General features: G+C 39.2%; 1 protein-coding gene across 1 annotated transcript in view; it reads left to right on the forward strand.

Annotated features, from left to right (window-relative positions):
- Positions 1-19,808, forward strand: part of CCDC6 (coiled-coil domain containing 6) — a 55,089-nt gene that overhangs the window by 21,478 nt on the left and 13,803 nt on the right. Inside the window, exons 3-5 of the mRNA XM_074830392.1 lie at positions 7,776-7,904; positions 16,480-16,583; positions 18,342-18,502. Of these exons, the coding sequence (XP_074686493.1) occupies positions 7,776-7,904; positions 16,480-16,583; positions 18,342-18,502 (394 nt within the window). The remainder of the gene's footprint in view (positions 1-7,775; positions 7,905-16,479; positions 16,584-18,341; positions 18,503-19,808) is intronic.

Genomic DNA, 19,808 nt, shown 5'->3' on the forward strand with positions numbered 1-19,808 from the left:
GTTTATGGCAGAGAAATTTCTTTTCATTATCCAAGTTGCTAATTTTTGGAAAGTGGGTAAGTATTTGTTGGAAGTGTTGTCCCTGCTTGCCCTATTCTGATAGACTTGCCTAAATACCTGCTTTTGGCCTCTGTAGGAGACAGGGTACTAAGTTAGGTGAATGTTTGGCATGGTCCACTATGGCTTTTTTCATGCCATAAGGTTTTTCATGAAAAACTAGTCCATTTTAAGTGTCCTAATTTATATGTTGTAAGCATTTCTTATGTTCTGCAGCTTAAGACTTAAGGCCTGTTTAGCCCTGCAGTTAGGAAGTAACACTGTTTGGAAACAACATTAGAGCTAATCCCATCTGATGTTTTTGTTACTGAAAACTGGGACTTCTATGGCTGTCTATTTTGGTGCCTATTATCACATAGTAAGTTAAGTATCAAGATAAACTATCCTCAATCTAGTATTACTATCTCCCTTTGCTGTTCTTGAAGACTGACAAGAATGTTTCTGAATAAGACGTATGTTTGCTTTTGAAGCGTTACATTTTTATGCAAAATAGAGAAGCAGATGGCAGTAAAATAGGGGTATTGAGTGTTCTTTTCTAATTGAAGATGTAAATATCACTATAGAGAAAGCTTTCCACTGAAGTGTCTTTGAGTAAAGGGAGAAATGGTATGTTGAGCAATGCTGTGTAATTGAAAGGGGTATGTAGAAATCGGGTACAGAACCGAGTTACCTGGGACTGTACCATACATTGTGTAGAGCAAAGTAAAACTTACATTAAAAGTAAAAGCATGAATTGATTTGGCTGAAGGGTTTTGAACTCATATAATGACCTCGCACACAAATTTTGTGCTGTCCAAGTTCTGCAGCAACTAAATTGCTGTATCTAATAATTGTTTAAAATATGCTTAGCCTTTTTCCTAGAATTCAACTGAGATTACTTTAAACCTGTATCTTTAACAGTTCTTAAATTACTAATATTATGCAAAATAGGCTCACACATTACAAAGAGAAATATAAGCTTCTTGTCAGCCTAAAACTTCAATTAATTTTTATTCTTTTCTGCTATGGACTTTCAGAAAGTATCCTTTGACTGTTGCCACAAATTAAGGAAAAAGGTAACAATCTGCTGTTCTCAAAATGGCCTAGGGGGTGCCTCGTTGAAGTGTATGAAATAATGCCAGGGGCAGTATGCTGTTTATCCATTGGAAACCCTTGAAGGGTGTCACTGGTGAGAGAAAGATTCAGAGAAGCACGTCTGTCTGAAACAGAATGCAGGCATAAAACTGGTGAAGTTTTTCTCGCCTTTTGTATGGCATGTGGAGAAAATCCTGTTTTGAATTCAACATCATCATAAGTAGTATCCAGCTTTCAGTAGGCAAGCTGCAAGTTTCTGCTGAAAGTAACTAACTACATAGCCATAACTGCAATAATATGAAGGTGAAATCCTGACCACTGCCTACTTTTATTAAACAGTATCTGAGCCTGTAGCCTTACACTTCATTTCATGTGGCTTTCCTGTAAGCCTCATTTAGCATTTGCTAAACGTGGTCACATCAACCAGAAGACTGTAAAAGGTGACAATTCTTAAATGCAGCTCTGTTCCAAATTGTTAGTCCTAAAACTGTGTAATTTCTCTCAGCATCATTAGGTAGCAGTTTTTGGAAGTAAATTGTGAATTTGTCCTCTATCTAAATATTAACCTATCTTACTTGAAAAAGCAAACAGCTGTCGACATCCTGTCGATGTTGGTAGTGGTTGTGCCTGTGAAGGCCAGGTGGCATGGAATATCTTGCTTACAGGTTCACCTGTTCCCTGCAGTGCACAGAGGGTAAGGTGGTCAGGGATATATCAGAGCTCTAGTGCGAATCATATTTTAAGCTGTGGCGGAGGAATCTGCCTGGTCAGCAGCTTTTGTAGTCCAGACATCTGGATGACTTTTCATACCTTTATAGTGGCTCAAGAGTTGCAGTACAGGTGGAGGACTTGTTTGTTTTAAAGCAAACAGTTTAATATTAAAACTATTATTCTGTTTGTGTGTATGCTGAGTGCAGATCTCATTTCATAGCTCGATTATGTCTTTGATGTGATAAACTTGCTGTGAAGTGTGAAAAATGCATATTGATATAATCTCCTAAACACTAGTAACATGCTCAGCAGCTTATAAATTATACAAAGGAAATGGTCCCTTCCCCTAAAGACCTTACATGTAGAATTAGGAAACATTTGGATATTATGGTATGTTTCCATGAAATAATTTTCTATCTTTATAGTGATCATGGATTTAGTAAGTTGCTATTAGAATATTGGTGAGTTGCAGGCAGTTTTCTTAAGTAGCAAAGAACTGAAAACGAGATTGATTTTTGTTTTCCGAAAGCTTATCTGTTGTTTGGAAGTTTTGATTCTTCAATTATCAATCCTGGAAATTACACCCATGTAGACTGTCAGGTAAAAGTCTGAGAGGAGAAACTCCTGATATAACAAACTCATTTTGTGGAAAAGAGGGCATTATTAGCACACATCACATTCAACTTAGTATTTATTACAATATCTTTTCTAGTTCGGGATACTCTTCCTGCTACACAGGTGTAGTGCTGAATTCCTGACTAATGTTTTTCAGACACAAAGATAATTACAATGTACGTTTTTGTTTCTTCCTGAGATTTGTGAGTACCAATACTTACAATTACCTACTAGAATGTAGCAGTTCTGTCCTTTAGAGGATGCAAGACTGATGAGACAGTTATAAGGCTAATAATGATTTGATAAATGCCCACTTCCGTTTTCGGTGTCTTTGCTCTGGAGAGAATTCCGGCTAAATTAGATGCAGACTATGGATGATGTCTTAACCAGAAATACAGTAGTCTCCAGTGGAAGTGTGGGCAGTAATTGATTGCTCCACTGTTCTTTGCTATTTGGGGTTAAACTCTAAATCTCTGTGTTTGCCAGGCAACACTGGTCTGACCTGGAACTAGACTGAAAATTCATGCTGTCAGACATTGTACATCAAATTGCTTCCTGCTTTTTGTATGACTAAAGAAAAAAAAAAAAGGCATATGAATCTGTTTTGTCTTAAGACTTTGCCTTTTGGAACAGAAGGAGCAGTGTACTTCTGGTAAACTGCATATGATTTGTAGACTCTTCATTTTTCAAGTATTAACTAGTCTGTGGCTGTGTCAAAATTACTGTCATATTATTCAGTTGAAAGCCATCTAGCAGAGGGACTTTTTTCATAGTGCCTCTGTGTGTTTTGCTTTGTCAAACCTTTGTTTGTCACAGTTGTAGGGGCTTATGCATCTCATTCAGAGTGGCATCTGAAATGAGCTCCCAGAACGTTAAAATGTTTTAAATGTGAAAGCTGTCTGCCAGAGCACGAGCTGCAGCGCTCTTCACTAACAGACTAATAAGAATTTCTCAGTTCACCATGATGTGCGTATTATAAAACACAGTTACATCAGGTTTTCAGTATTGTAAGAAATTAATTTTGAAACATTTTACTATATGCCAGATTGATTCCAAGCATACACAGTAGCACGTAAAAGGTGTTTTCACTGGATTAATACTGTTCCTGTTGCCAGGCTTTCTGGTGCCATACCATTGCTTGATAATACCTGTTTATAACTGTGTGGCACTAGCTTTTACTGCCTGTACAACCCAGTAAATAAGTGTATACCTTTACTAGTTAAATTTCCTTTGTTTAGTATCATGTTTAATTTTCTAGGCTGAATGCTGCAGAGATGGAGTAGTACAGGCATCTCAACAGAGGTTCTGGAGTAAACAAAAGCTTTTCATCACATACATCCCTGACAAAGTTCTTATAATCCTTATATACATTCTCTACTTTCCCATATACTCACTCTAAGTGTTTTTTTGTCTACCTGACTATGTCTCTGGAAAGTTTGGAACAATATTTTTATACAGTCCTTGATCCTTAGTTATTATAGAATAGTAGTAATATTTTGCCGAGTATTATTTAGAAGTGCGGGCTCTGTTCTTGCAGCTGTGTGCATGGACTTGTTGAGTTAGTATTTTGAAATAAAAAGTGGTAAATCTTGAAAATTTATCTTTTGTGAAACAAGTCTGCTCAAAAGAAATTAATTTTTAATATTGTTTGAACTTAAAGTCAATTATTCCTTAAATTGTGCAGCAGTCCTTCTCAAAATCAAATACAGATTATTTTTCAGTAGCCTTACATTTCTGGAAGTGCAGATTGGTCCAAGGATCTGTCCTTGAAATTAAAATGTTAGGACATACCAAGATAATAGCATGATGTGTAGTCAGGCAGATTAAGTAATCGAGAGGCTATACAGAACTGTTTCTTATGCAAGTCTGATTCTTGACAATTCTTTCAAAAATTATAAGTCTGTAAACATAAGCTATTACCCTTCCTGCTCTCCAAAATACGATGTGTCAGCTCAAGGATGCAAATGGGATTGTGCGGAGTAAACAGAGTCAGCTCATCTATCATTTATTTGATGAACATCTGGATATAAAGAGGAGACAAACTGCTGATACAAATTTATTAATAAATAGGACTTTCAGGATGCAGCAGAGGACGAATTGGACAACTTTTGAGGGCTGGAGTACTTAAAATAGACTGTTCAGTGCAGTGTACAAGGCCATAGTCCGGGGGATAAATGAGGGTTGTTTTTATAAGGGGAACTTCATTAGGTCCATTATTTCATAAAAACACTTTCCAATGTTTCAGAATAAGCCAGTACAGTAAGGAAGGTAAATGTTGTCCTACATTGTATCCGGAAACTTATTTCTGTAGAGAGAGGATATTACTGTAGCTGTATAGGACTTGCCTGAACTAATGCATGCAGTCTTTCTGCTGCTAAGCTTTGTATTTGATAGCCCTGTTCTCACTTAAAGTATTAGCTGCCTCTCTTGCACCAAACCTGTCCCTGATCTTATGTAGCTGAAAATTCCCCCAGTACCTTTCCTACAGTTTTCATATGCAGTTCAAGGTCTATAAGACATTGTCATCAAGGTGACACATTCTAACACATTTTTTCTTCTCTTTAGCTGACAGCCATAGGTGTATCTGTAAACAGTTGTTACTATAATTGCATTTAATTAAAACCAGTTTGAAAATACTCTTACTTTACTAAATAAAGTAAACACTACCCACCAGTGTTTTTACCAGTGGATATTCTCTTATTGTTAGCAATTCTGTTCTTCGGTGTTAGGGTTTCAGTATTAACTGGTTTTTGTTTGTTTTGGATTGTTTTTGTAATCAAAGTCAACAAAATAGAAAAATTATGAGTGAAGACACCATTAAGTGTGTATTTTGGGATGTGTTATTGGTATTTTTCTCCCACTTTGAATAATGGAGCCGAAAGGATGAAGGGGAGTAGCACAATAAAGTAGGCTCATCGGAATGTCTGAGAGGGCTTTTGTATTATAATCCCTTTTAACACTCTAGGAGAAAGTGTTTGTGGGTTTCTTTTTATGCTCAGTCACTTTGCTTTCTGGTGTATTTGTTAAAATCGGAATAGAAGTTATTTCTATAACAGATCTCTCCTGGCTTCATTTGGTAGTTTTCTAATCAGCTGGAATGGTCCTTTGGCTGCAGTATGTTCACTCTCGCAAGTAAGCCTCATCAGTTCCTGTGTGATGGGAAGTCCAGCAAGCATTAAAAGGAATGATTTGACAAGCAAGATTATGCTATTGCAGCTCACTTTGTTTTAAATAATACGGTAGTTGATTTACATGAACCACACAAGATCAAGAAACAGTATTTGTTGTTAAGTTGGTTTGATGATCAGCCTGACTCACTGGACTGTCTGCAAACGCTGGCAGTCCCCAACCACATGCTTTCCATTACCAGCATCTGGCTTTAGGCTGAGTAAGAGATTCTGGCTATGTGCCTTTTCGCACAGTTTAATTTGCTAACTAAATATAAGCAGATTACAGCAACTGGCTTTGGTCTCAATTTTTAGTTAGGTGAAAAAAAAGCAAAATGAAGATCGATGAAAGTGCAGCAAATAACTTGAGCTAGGTCATAATCCATGTGCTGCCTGCTCCTTGGGCTCTTCATCTGTCTTCAGTCTTAAACTGTAGCTGCTGTGTGGGGGTGGGGAAAGAAAGAAGAGGGGCTTATGGAGTTGTAAGACTAAATAATGGCATTTTCGTATTAAGCCTGTTTTTTTCCAACCAAGCTTTACCGCAGTACTGAAGTAAGAAACTTCAAATTTTTGATTATCAAACAACAACAGTATTTTGATTTAAAAGTGTGAATGTAAATTTCAGCCCTGTGTATTCTCACACAAGAAATGAAGCAGCTTTATTTCCAACTAGACAGTTTAACAAAATTTCCTAACCATTTGATCAAGAGCTGCTGTGCTGTCTTGGCAATTATGTTGGAGTCTAGATGGCTTCCTCAAGTGCATGGGAATTTCCATGAGCATCAGGGGGTTTAGAAAATACATTGTAATTTAGTAAGTGAAAGGAATAAATCTCGCTTTTAGTTATTATTTTGATGTTTAATTTGTGACAAATAAAATCTCAGAGTTGATAAACCCTGAAAACACAGTTAAACTGCTGACTTCTCCCGTGTGTATATTGCCAACTAGTTACTGTCTGCCTGGTGCTCTCTCCGCCCAAGCCTTTCTGTTCTGAACTCTCTTGTCAGGCTGCACTTCACAGACCATTTTGTGTCTAAATAGCAGCAAAAGGAACTGAATTAATGAACTAGCAATTTTAGCAGGTTTTAAAATCAAAGTGTTTTTCTTCACCTTGGATATCCAGCAACCTGGACTCGTGTCCATGACTGTGAGGTGTGTCTCCATTTCCTCAGATTTTCCTCACGCATTTAAACACTATGATCTTACATATTGTTATGTGATAGCCAGAAGAACTGGCATAGAAAATAAACAGGTGGAAAAAAGCGCCTGCAACTTTCAGTGGATGGCCAGAGCATGGTGTAGTTACACCATTGTCTTTTGGTGACATTTGCTTTTCCCCAAGTCAAATACACATGTTTGTACCATGGTGCCAGTCCCACTGTTTTATCCACAGGAAGACTTGGATCCCTGTCTCAGAGGAAATCCATTGTGATTTTGACTTTAATGTTATAAGTGACTCTACTTCAAGCCATAATTTGTGTTTAAAATGTGGGGTTCTTTTTGGTTTCCATCTGCTTGAGAGCTTTGAGAGTAAAGATTTTTTTCATTTGAAATATTAAGTGAAAAAGAAATTCCCTTGAGTGTTAAGAAAATTTATAACATTGATTTGAAATAACCAGTGCCATCAAAATCTTTGTATTCTTGATAGCATAGGAATAGAAATCAGATTTTTTTAAAAATTTTTTTTACTATTTTGTTGCACAGCAATTTCAGTAGTATGACTTCAGTCATGATTTTAAGCTTTCAGCTGCCTGGGAGAAGAATGTGCTAAGACCTGGATTTTATTGTTTGGGTGCCTCTGAGATTATGTATTTAGATTAAAATTAATGCTTTTGTGAACATTAGGATAGACTTTTGACTTTTGAAATGCCTATAATTATTTTATATGAAATATGTATCCTTTGATTTGACTTTATTAAATATTTGGAAATGTAGGTTAGTTCTATCTGCTTTGTAAGTGGAACAGTTTAAAATGTTGCTTTTTGAAGGGCTGTTGGGTGGTTTCTGCATTTTGAAGTCTTTTGAGAAGAATTATCAGTAGAGAATTTAACGTGCAATAAGAATAAATGTGTAAATAAATGTATAAGATGCACAATGTTTCATGCTTTTATTTGTGTGTTTAAAATACTTCCATGTCTCCTCAATTTTTAGCTGCAACATGAGAAAGCTGAACTGGAGCAGCATTTAGAACAGGAACAGGAATTTCAAGTGAACAAACTGATGAAGAAGATTAAAAAACTGGAAAATGATACAATTTCAAAGCAGCTCACCCTGGAGCAGGTAATTTGTTATTTTCAGAAATATATAAGTGTAAGACGAGGGATTCTGAAAAAAATACTTGTTTTGTATTAGATTTGACTTGATTTTTTTAAGTATGTAAGAAACTGGCCAATATCACGAATATGGAAAAGTCAGTTTTGTTTTCAAAGCAATAAATTGTTAGCATAACTTATGAGAAACTTTGATTAATTTTTTTCATGGCCAATATAACTTTTAGTAGCCTTACTGCAGGCGTTCATGTCAGCTGGACATGACAGCCCTGAGTTTTGCCAACACAATTTATTTGTAAGTAATGCTTCTTGTTGCTGTTCATCAGCTTCCACTCTCACACTGGTAGTGAGAAAGACTGTCACTTTCTGGTAGTGGTTGAGCAGAACAGTAAACAGTATGTACCTGGTCTGCTTGTGCTCTGGGTCACCCTTTTGTGGCAGCTTGAATAGCACAGGACTCAAACTGAGTTGTCAGCTATGTGGATGCTTAAAAAGATCTGAGATTTGGCTACATCCAAATCCCTTGCTCCCTAGACAGTTGTGAAGATTGCAGAGATAAAACACCACTTGTTTTGGTCATGTTTCCACTGGAAGTTTAGACATTGGGACAGCTCTTGTGTCTAATTTTAGGCATGTGTTTCAAAGGATCTCAGTGGTGGCGTTAGTAGGACTACTTTTGACTTAAAAGGCAAACTGATGAAACATGTAGGCTTGTTAAAGATCTTCAGTTTTTCTGGCTTATGGAAGGCCAATAATTTGGATGGTATAAACATAGTACGTTATTTCTGTGATTTTTCCCCCCCCCTCCCCTGTCCTCATCAGATGTGGAACTTGTTGCTAGTAATCTGAATTTCTACCAGTTTTGTATAACTCTCCTATGTCTGTTGACATTCTGGATGTCTCAATGATGAAATGGGTTTTCTTGATTCTTATGCTAACATTCTATATGGAGAGCTCTGTGGAACAAACTGGAAAATAGAAAGGTAGGAAGATGTAGTTGCCAGCAGATCCTTAACCAGCATGGAAATTAACATGAGCTTGAAATAACTCTCTTAGCCACAAGGTGGTGGTGGTGGCCACTTAATCAAAATGCAAAGTAAGTTTACATAATAAGCTGGTTTAGTCTGTGAAATGTTAGCACAAGCTGTGGCTGAAATCTTAATGGTATTTATTTTCATATCATTGTTCTGGGCAGACAGACTTGTGAAATCATAAAATTTGAAACTTGTTGCTACATTTGAATATCAACAATAGATTGTTCAAAAAGCATGGATGCTCAAAGGTCTTTCTCTCAAATACCTGACCTTGAAAATTTACTTTGTTTATGAAGATGTTAAATTTGGCTGTCAGTCTTAGAAATTCCGTCTGTATTTACATGTACTGCAATGTATACCTTTGTTTTATCTTACCGTAAGGTATAGTAAATCTCAAGTTACTTTGAACTTCAGCATGCTTTTTTTCTCTTACACAAAGTTTAAAAAAAGCTTATTGTGCTAATCAGTCAGCTGAAGCAACAGCCTTTGGGGCATGTGCCATACCTAGTAAGAAGGAGCCAAAAGTTGTGAGTAGAGCAATGATACCTTTATTGTACACATAGGGAATTAAGGGAGAGATATTGCCACTACACTCAACATAACCTTTGGGAGACCTGTTAAACAGGGCTTGGAAGGAGTACTTCAGCAATGCTTTGAGCATAATCTAGGTCTGCGTTACTAGATCTATCACTGTAATCAATGAGCAGATAGTTGCACCAATATGTTCACTAAACTATTCTTTTTAAAATATGGAACATGAATTATCTATGCTTTGTGTCCTTCCTCCTTTGCTTTCTCTCATCTGAGCTGCTTATACCACAGGAGATCAATAGGTAGCCAGTTTGTATTAGTGACAGTTGCGTTATTCCTACATAAAATATCAAGTTGGATCTGAGGGTTCAAATGTGGCCTGATTTAATTTTCTTAAGTCAGCTTGAAGTGGCAGAACATTCTTCTCTGAAGGCTAATGGTGAAGAAATTTGCAACATGTGACTATTTCATTAACTGAATGTCTCAGTTAAAATGAGCAATAATGTTCTGTGTTATAGTTCAATGGTTTGATAGGAAATAAATAGCTGTCAGTTTTGTCCTACAGAGGCCAAGTTTGCGTAGTCTTGCTGTTATTTTTAATTGCTTTTCTATTTCGTACAGTACAGTGAGAAACTCGAATTGATGCAGTTAGAAGATGAGAAATAAGAACTAAACCACTAATAATCATCTCCTGTCTCCTGCTTTGAAAGGAGAAGAACATGAAATATATAAAATCTTTTGGAAATATATTCTTGAATGCAGCAAAGAATTAAAGCTACAAAGGATGAGGGGCAGATGAGAGGCAGTGAAGTGAAATTTGGGATAGTGGGTTTAGGCAGAGATCATATTCAACTTTCATTGATTTGGAAGATCTCCATTTCAGGAGGGAACAGTTATTCTTGTTAGTAAGTTGGCAAGAAGACTGAAGAAGCAGTAGTCCAGGAATACACAGACAAAGGATATTTTAGCTGCACTTGAAGTAAAGTAAGTGTATGCATGAAAGAGAGATAGACAGACAAGAAGAAGCACAATTGGATGGTGAGGAAGGTTAAAAGAGTTTTTTGTCTTCCTCTAAAGGGAAGATTATGGTCCAAAAAAGCAAGCAATACTTCCTCATTTCCCTGTTGTGGTGGTAAAAATTAAATGATGTTTAATTGGAGTGTAACTTTGAACCCATACAGAATGACACTAGTATTGACAGAGCTGCTGGTTTGTTCTTGAGATGTAATCCCATCCTGCTTATTTTAGTTCAGAATATTATTATGTTCCTCATAAATTCATTGACTACAGTTAGACTACATTTCAAAGTACACCTGCAACTACCTAGTACAAAACAAATATACCTGTTCTCTGAATTCACAGCTCTGGTCAGGATGCTGCAGTCGCTTCTCCTGTAGGTTCAATTCAAGGTGTTCTTCCTCAGAACTTTAATAGCCTTTCGCTGGGAGGAACTGGGACAACACTCAAGATCAGCACAGGAAGATACTTGTTTCCATTGTGTTTTCATATTGCTGAAAATGTGGAGTTTTAGATCTCTGTTTCACAACCCTGTTTTCTTTGGTGTTTCATCAGAGCATGTCTGTCAGCCTTCAGGGCACAACACAAGGCTCATTTGTGTATTGTTGCAGATGATTTGACCTTGCCATTGTGCATGCTCACCTACTTGGAGACTTGTAATTAATGGACTCTGCTGCCTTGGTGATGGTTGCTATATTACTAAATGTAATCTTAGATTTTTCAAATCCAAGGTTATAAATAATTTACTCTGTATTCAAATTCCAGTGTGCTCTTCTTCCTACCATTAAATGAAATAGATTTATTTTCAACAGTATGTTTTTGTGGGTTGATTTGGTGCTAGATCAATAATATAGTTGTAAAAAGACTATGTCAGAGCAGGTGAGTCTAAACCGTGCTGCACTGAAGTGATGCAAAAACCACAGCTGCAGAAGTAGCAATCTGCAGTCAAACCTTTTTCATCATGTGTTTATAGATAGTTATGCAGTGTAGCGAAGATCTGTGTGTTAGTAATGTAGAAGCACAGTGTGCAGATTCCCAGGGCGTTCTGTGTATTTCCTTCCCTCTGAAGGCTGTCAGCCCCAAGCACTGGCCAAACTGGCTAATGAGCAGTGCTCTAAGGCAAAGTGCCTTCTATCTCCCCGGGCTGAGCCCCTTGCCTTTGTACCACTACAGCTGCTGCTGGTGTGGGGAACTAAGTGCTGGTCAGGATCCAAATTCTCACCCCTTCTGTGAGGCTGAAGCATGTTGCTCCTGGCTTCTCTTCTATTAAAGTGTAATATACAACTGTTAATGTACATCTGGAAACTCAGGCATGGAAAGATTTACTAGAGAGTGTTTCTTCTAATTATGTTCCCTATTACTCATCAGTATATATATTTTTACTTAAAATAACTAATTCCTCTTAGCTTTAAAGAAGAACATTATAAATTCATTACATTCATTAAACTTGCACAGTTACCTGAAGTGCGTAAGTTTACATATTGTTTGGGTATCTCAATATTAATTTAGTGGTTAGCACACAGCCCTTACAGATTTAAATGCTGTAATAGCACTTCACCCAGTGATGCAGTAAACGTGTGTCATTCCATTTTGTAATGTAGGATTATTTGCCCATCAGGAAAGTGATGAGTGTTAACTAGGACTTGGCTGGGAAAAATACCTCCATGCTATTTTCCACCTTAAAGGTGTTGTTCTATTCACATATGTTTAATTACTGCTTACTTCTGGAGTTCAGCTGCCAGTGTTACTGAATAAAATCAGCTGAGCCTCTTAGTATTCTAGTGTATTTTTATTAAAATTTGCATTGTACCAAAATACTAATAGTAGACTTCCTTATATGTGGTTCTACATTGTATCTGCTTTCATTAGCTTATAGTAGAATCAAGAATGTTTGTTCACACAGTCAATGGGAATAATGTCAAGTTAAGCATTTACTTTTATAATGCCTTTGCTAAGATAAAAATAGATCTGTTTCTGCTAGAGGTGGTGGGGTGGTGCTGTATGTCAGGGACAGTTACGATTGCTTTGAGTACAAGTGTAGTGAAGACAGGATGGAGTGTCTTTGCGTTAGAATCAGGGGAAGGCCAACAGGGCAGATGTTGTAGTAGGAGTCTACTATAGGCCACCCACCCAGGACAGAGAGGTGGATGAAATATTCTATAGGCATTTAGGTGAAATCTCACGATCGCTTGCCCTTGTTCTTGTGGGAGACTTTAACTTCCCAGACATCTGCTGGAAATACAACACAGCAGAGTGGGACCGGTCCCGGAGATTCCTGGAATGCGTGGGAGATAAATTCCTGACGCAGCTGGTGAGTGAACTGACCAGAGAAGGTGCCCTGCTGGACCTCCTATTTGTGAAGAAAGAAAGACTGGTGGATGATGTGGTGGTTGGAGGCTGAGTAGGGCACAGCGATCATGAAATAATAGAGTTCTCTATTCTTAGAGAGGCCAGGAGAGGGGACAGCAGAACTGACATCCTGGACTTCCAAAGGGCTGACTTTGTCTTGTTTGGCACCTGCTTGACAGGATCCCTTGGGAGACAGTCCTGAAGGGTATAGAGGTCCAGGAAGGCTGGACTCTCTTCAAGAAGGAAGTGTTAATGGCTCAGGAGCAGGTAGTCCCCAGGTGCTGTAAGAGAAGCTGGTGACAGAGAAGACCACCCTGGCTAAACAGGGAGCTTTGGCTGCAAGTCAGGGAGAAAAGGAGAGTTTACAGCTTTTGGAAGAAGGGGCTAGCAACTCACAATGATTGCAAAGATTCTGTGAGGCTATGCAGGGCGGAAATCAGGAGGTCTAAAGCCCAGCTGGAAATTAATCTGGCTTCAGCAATCAAGGACAACAAGAAATGTTTCTATAAGTATGTGAGCGGCAAAAGAAAGACCAGGGAGAGCCTCCATCCCCTGCTAGATGCGGGAGGAAACATGGTAACAAGTGATGAGGAAAAGGCTGAGGTGCTTAATGCCTTCTTTGCCTCAGTCTTTAATAGCAAGACTAGTTGTATTGAGGGAATCCAGCCTCCTCAGCCAGAAGACAGAGACTGGGAGAATGACCCCCCCACATTCCAGGAGGAGACAGTCAGTGACCTACTGCATCACATAGACATGGGCAAGTCTATGGGACTGGATGGGATACACCCGAGGGTGCTGAAGGAGCTGGCTGGGGTGCTCACCAAGCCGCTTTCCATCATTTACCAGCAGTCCTGGCTGACCGGGGAGGTCCCAACAGACTGGAAATTGGCCAATGTGACGCCCATCTATAAGAAGAGTCGGAAGGATGATCCAGAAATTACAGGCCTGTCAGCTTGACTTCGGTGCCCGGGAAGCTGATGGAGCAGCTCATCCTGAGTACCATCACACAACACGTGCGGGACAACCAGATGATCAGGCCCAGTCAGCATGGGTTTATGAAAGGCAGGTCCTGCCTGACAAACCTGATCTCCTTCTACGACAGGATGACCTCCTTATTGGAAGAGGAAAAGGCTATGGATGTTGTTTACCTTGACTTTAGTAAGGCCTTTGACACCTTTTCTCACAGCATTCTCCTGGCGAAACTGGCTGCTCGCGGCTTGGATGGGCACACGCTTCGCTGGGTAAAAAACTGGCTGGATGGCCGGGCCCAAAGAGTTGTGGTGAACGGAGTTAAATCCAGTTGGCGACCGGTCACGAGTGGTGTCCCCCAGGGCTCGGTTTTGGGGCCACTCCTGTTTAACATCTTTATTGATGACCTAGACGAGGGGATCGAGTGCACCCTCAGAAAATTTGCAGATGACGCCAAGTTGGGTGGGAGTGTTGATCTGCTCGAGGGTAGGGAGGCTCTGCAGAGAGATCTGGACAGGCTGGAGCGATGGGCTAAGGCCAACTGTATGAGTTTCAATAAGGCCAAGTGCCGGGTGCTGCACTTGGGCCACAACAACCCCCAGCAGTGCTACAGGCTTGGGGAGGAGTGGCTGGAGAGCTGTCAGTCAGAGAGGGACCTGGGGGTGTTGACTGACAGCCAGCTGAACATGAGCCAGCAGTGTGCCCAGGTGGCCAAGAAGGCCAATGGCATCCTGGCTTGTATCAGAAATAGCGTGGCCAGCAGGGACAGGGAAGTGATCTTGCCCCTGTACTCGGCACTGGTGAGGCCGCACCTCGATGACTGTGTTCAGTTTTGGGCCCCTCACTACAAAAAGGACATTGAATGACTCGAGCGTGTCCAGAGAAGGGCAACGAAGCCGGTGAAGGGTCTGGAGCACATGTCGTACGAGGAGCGGCTGAGGGAACTGGGGTTGTTTAGTCTGGAGAAGAGGAGGCTGAGGGGAGACCTCATCGCCCTCTACAACTGCCTGAAAGGAGGTTGCAGAGAGCTGGGGATGAGCCTCTTTAACCAAGTAATAAGCAATAGGACAAGAGGGAATGGCCTCAAGTTGCGCCGGGGAAGGTTTAGACTGGATATTAGGAAGCATTTCTTTACAGAACGGGTTGTTAGGCATTGGAATGGGCTGCCTAGGGAGGTGGTGGAGTCCCCATCCCTGGAGGTGTTTAAGAGTAGAGTTGACATAGCGCTGAGGGATCTGGTGTAGCTGGGAACTGTCAATGTTAGGTTGATGGTTGGACTGGATGATCTTCAAGGTCTTTTCCAACCTAGACAATTCTGTGGTTCTGTGACTTCATAAAAGCATAGAATGGTTTAGGTTGGAAGGGACCTTAAAGATCATCTAGTCTCAACCCCCCTGCCATGGGCAGGGACACCTTCCACTAGACCAGGTTGCTCAAAGCCCCATCCAACCTGGCCTTGAACACTTCCAGGGAGGAGGCAGCCACAGCCTCTCTGGGCAGCCTCACCACCCTCAGAGTAGAGAATTTCTTCCTTCTATCTAATCTAAATTGACCCTCTTTCAGTTGAAAACCATTACCCCATATCCTATCCCTATATACCCTGATAAAGAGTCCCTCCACAGCTTTCCTGTAGCCCCTTTAAGTACTGGAAGGCTGCTATAAGGTCTCCCCCAAGTCCTTCTCTGTAGGGCTGCTCTCAATTCACTCCTCGCCCAGCCTGTATTTGTGCTTGGGATTGCTCCGACCCATGTGCGGGACCTTGCACTTGGCCTTGTTGCACTTCATGAGGTTTTCAGGAGCCCACCTCTCCAGCCTGTCCAGGTCCCTCTGGATGGCACATCCCTTCCCTCCAGCGTGTCGACCCCACCACACAGCTTGGTGTCAATCCCACTCAATCCCACTGTCCGTGTTGCCAACAAAGATGTTAAACAGCGCCGATCCCAACACCAACCCCTGAGGAACAGCACTCGTCACTGCTCTCCACTGGGACATTGAGCTGTTGACCACAACTCTCTTGAGTGCGACCATCCAGCCAATTCCTTATCCGCTGAGTGGACCATCCATCAATCCAGGTCTCTCCAATTTAGAGACAAGGATGTCATGCAGGACAGTGTCAGATACTTTGCACAAGTCCAGGTAGACGATGTCAGTTGCTCTTCCAGATGATGTCAGTTGCTCCCCAACTTAAGGCAGTTCACACAGTTTTTTGTTTACTATTTTTGTTATGTTGCCTCTTTATTTAACAGAAGGCAAAGATGGCTTCTTTTCCATTTCTGGCTTATTTAACTATGATTATTCCACTAAAAAAGTCTTGATTTTTCAAATCATAAATGTTGTGCAGTGGACAGTAAATTCCGTTTGAACTTCAGACATGCATGGAATAGGAGATGACTTTGAATAGGCTTGTTATGTCATCAGTGACCATGTGTCCAGATTTCAAACTCCTTATTGGCCAGAGAGAACAAGTTCGTGAGAAAAAATTCTGTTGAGGAGATGACAACTGCATCTCTTTATTTTTCACTGGCTCTGTCAGTGTGTTGTGCCTGATTTTTGTGTCTTCACCTTCTCCTTGCTGTCGTAGAGCACCATGTAAAATGGTATTGTTATGACAATGATCTTTCCTAATGACAGTTCCTTGCAAAAAATATATTGCCATAATTTTCATTGATTGTTTTTCCTCTCCAGCTAAGACGTGAGAAGATTGACCTTGAAAATACTTTGGAACAAGAACAAGAAGCACTGGTGAATCGTCTCTGGAAGAGGATGGATAAGCTTGAAGCAGAAAAACGGTTTGTGTTGTTGCAGTGTGTTTGTTACTGTGGGAGAGATATCATTTAATACATAATGTTCTGGATTAAATATGTTCATCTCTTTTTCCATAAGAATTGTTTAATCTATGAAAATCTGAAAATCTGGAAGTTACAGCAGTTGTAAAGCTCCTTGTTTACATGATGCCACATCCTTGATTGCTTAAAGTAGATGAAACTAAATGATGTAAGAAATGATCTGGGAAAGCTTAAAGGAATTAGCTGAATTTTTTTCAACTGCTGATAGACTCTTTTTAAAGCTCTTCTGGTTTAGGGTCAGCTTTATATTCATGGCCCAGAAAAATAACATGGTATTTCAGTGTATTTGTTATATGAGAAGCTCTTGTTTTTTTCCTGTCTGCTTGAAGAAAACTTCAGCTTTTTCTCAGTGGTGTGCACTCATGTCGTTGAGGCTTCCTGCTGCTTCTTCAATAGAAGTTAAGACATTGAGACTTTATATTCCTGGGAAAGCTAAGATTAAAAATATGTATTAAAGTAATATTTTCTTTAATGCCATATTATCAGAACTCCGTTTTGGGGGGAGTAGGGGAGAAGAGATGATTAATACCTTATTTTCTTCTACATGTTTAAGGACAGTTATGTTGGTGTGACTCTGTGAATCTTGACTGGGGCCTCAGAAAACATCTGAGCCTAGGTGAACTGCAGGTTTTGTAGTTTCCTTTTACAGAGCCCTACTGTGTGGAAGGTGCTCTGAAGAGCTACATGTGATACTCAACAGTGGTAAATCCATAGCGGGATGGGCCTTTGGTAGGATATCTGTGCATCTTAGATTTAAAGGCCTCTTTAAGCCAAACCATTTCTGGTTTGATTTATCTCAGACTGTGTGCTGCCTTATGAGGATCTATGGTGGAGTGAGACCATGCTTTGTACCACTTTGTATGGTACATGAATACTAGGCCATGCACAGAATTGTGCTTGCGTAGTGCTGTCCCTGCTCTTCAGGGAAGAGTTGAATCTGGCCAACCAACATGTTTCTAGTCAAGAACAGTTTTGTGTTATCAGGCTGAAAAATACTTCATATGTTACTCTAAAAATCACAATTTAGAACATTTAGTATCTACCATATGCTTATTTCGTTATAAGAGAAGTTCATTACTCCTGAATTTACAATCAGTTATTTGAAATCTTGACTATATGGAATACCTTTCTGTTTGGAGATTTTAAAAAAAAAAAAAAAAGGAGAAAAAGGAGACTGTTTGACTATGCTTCAGAAAATGTCTATGAAGTTTTCTCATTCAGTAACAGTGAAATGCAGAAAAGTTTGTGTTTCACCATAGACATACTTTACTCATCTTTTCATCTTGAATATGTGTTCTTCCCCTAAGAACATAAATGTAAAAAACTCATAAGAGATTAATTGGTTTGCTTAGAAGTTGTTTTATTATGGAAGTTATTGTGGAATAAATAGTGTTTGAGTATAAAACTGAGGTAAGCATATATAGTCCAGAATTTGTTTTTCCTGAACTGTATGCAGAAACATTTGGGAGTGTCAATGTCTGAATATTTTAGAATATACATCCATGCTTGGACAACAAATTTTACCTGTTTTTATTTTGAGTTAAAAAAGAAGGCATTATAAATCCTCCCAAAATTCTCTCCCCAAAGACAGTAGTTAAATATTATATACCTGTCAGAATCCTTGCAGTGGCTTTGTGATGGATTTAAGGGGTTCTCTTCTCATTAGAATTGAAGGTAAAGTTTGAACTATTTTTCATACAGAATTTTGCAGGAGAAATTAGACCAGCCAGTATCTGCTCCACCGTCACCCAGAGACATATCAATGGAGATAGATTCTCCGGAAAATATGATGAGACATATCAGATTTTTAAAGAATGAAGTGGAGAGGTTAAAGAAACAACTGAGGGCTGCACAGTTACAGCGTGAGTAAACAACTTGTTTTAAATCTTTTTAAGTTTGTGTAATGTGAGATTTTTATATATACTTTCACAAATTTGAATTTACGGTAGAAGTGGAAAAATATAGGGCAAGTTTGTATTAAAACATTTTCATAATTGCAGCATTATTGCTCGTTGATGTATTTATACTGCAGTTGGGGTTTTTTAGTTTTACTAGAAGGATGTCTGGAAGAATCACCAAATATTTCTTGAATATTTTTGGCCAGAAAAAATGTTTCTTATCTATTTTTCTGTTTTTCAGAGACTTAGCAATATTTCAACATAAAGATTTTTCAAAACATACTTATGGCCTACTTTGTAAGAGTCTTGAATAAATTAAGAATTGCTCAGAAGAATTAACAGCTAGCAAAATAAAGTTCAGTTGTATATAAGAATTTCATTTGTTAATGATTGCAGCTACCTTTAATTGTAGTTGTGTTCGACTGAACTGTTCAGGCAGTTATTTGACTTCATAATATAGCAGAAAAAGTAATCTTATTTTATTCTTACCTATGTAAGATTGCTTTGAAGGTGGACAGGATAAATAGTTGTGTAGAAGTCCTTGTGTTTCTGTTGTGTCATGGACCCTTGACCAGAAGTGGAAAGCTTGCTTTTTGCTCTGCCATTTCAAGAGAAGAGGCTACGGCTCTGAGCACATAGTCTTAGCTGGCAGGAAGGTTGCTTGTGCCTTCCTGTGATTTTTGTAATGCCAATCCTTGATTCCTTCATGCTGAATCTAAATTTTCTGTCTGAGTTCCATCAGTTCTGCATAGTTCCTAGACAGTAGCATTATATTTCAATTGATAGGTAAGTAGACACCTAACCATATAGACAGAAAAATTTGGGTGAGTGGGAAAGAGGCAATATTCTCCCTCTCTAATGTGCTGGTCTTGACAGGCTCACTGGAATATTTAGAGAAATAGCTTGCCAGGGGCAGTGGCCTTCCTTAAAGACAGAGATGATGGAAGAGTGTTCTTTTGCAGAGGCCTTGTGCGCAAGTTGGTGATATTAATAATTTGTGTCAGTTAAAAGAAGATAAGGACTGCTAATCTTTGTACTTGCTTATTCTGCACTGCAGCCTTCACTTACTCAACTTCAGAACGAGAGCAAGGCCTTAGATATAATGTAATCTTTGTACAAATCTAGCCTAATTAATTTCAAGTATTCTTTATTATTTTTAAGTGGTTTCCTTTTGAATTATCATGATTTAGAAGCATTTAAAGTCAAAAAAGGAGATCTAGGTTTAAAAGTACTCTTTCCCTTCGAATGGATTAAACAGAACTGCAATATG

The sequence above is a fragment of the Strix aluco genome, chromosome 7 (genome assembly GCF_031877795.1).
Source record: "Strix aluco isolate bStrAlu1 chromosome 7, bStrAlu1.hap1, whole genome shotgun sequence".
NCBI lineage: Eukaryota > Metazoa > Chordata > Aves > Strigiformes > Strigidae > Strix > Strix aluco.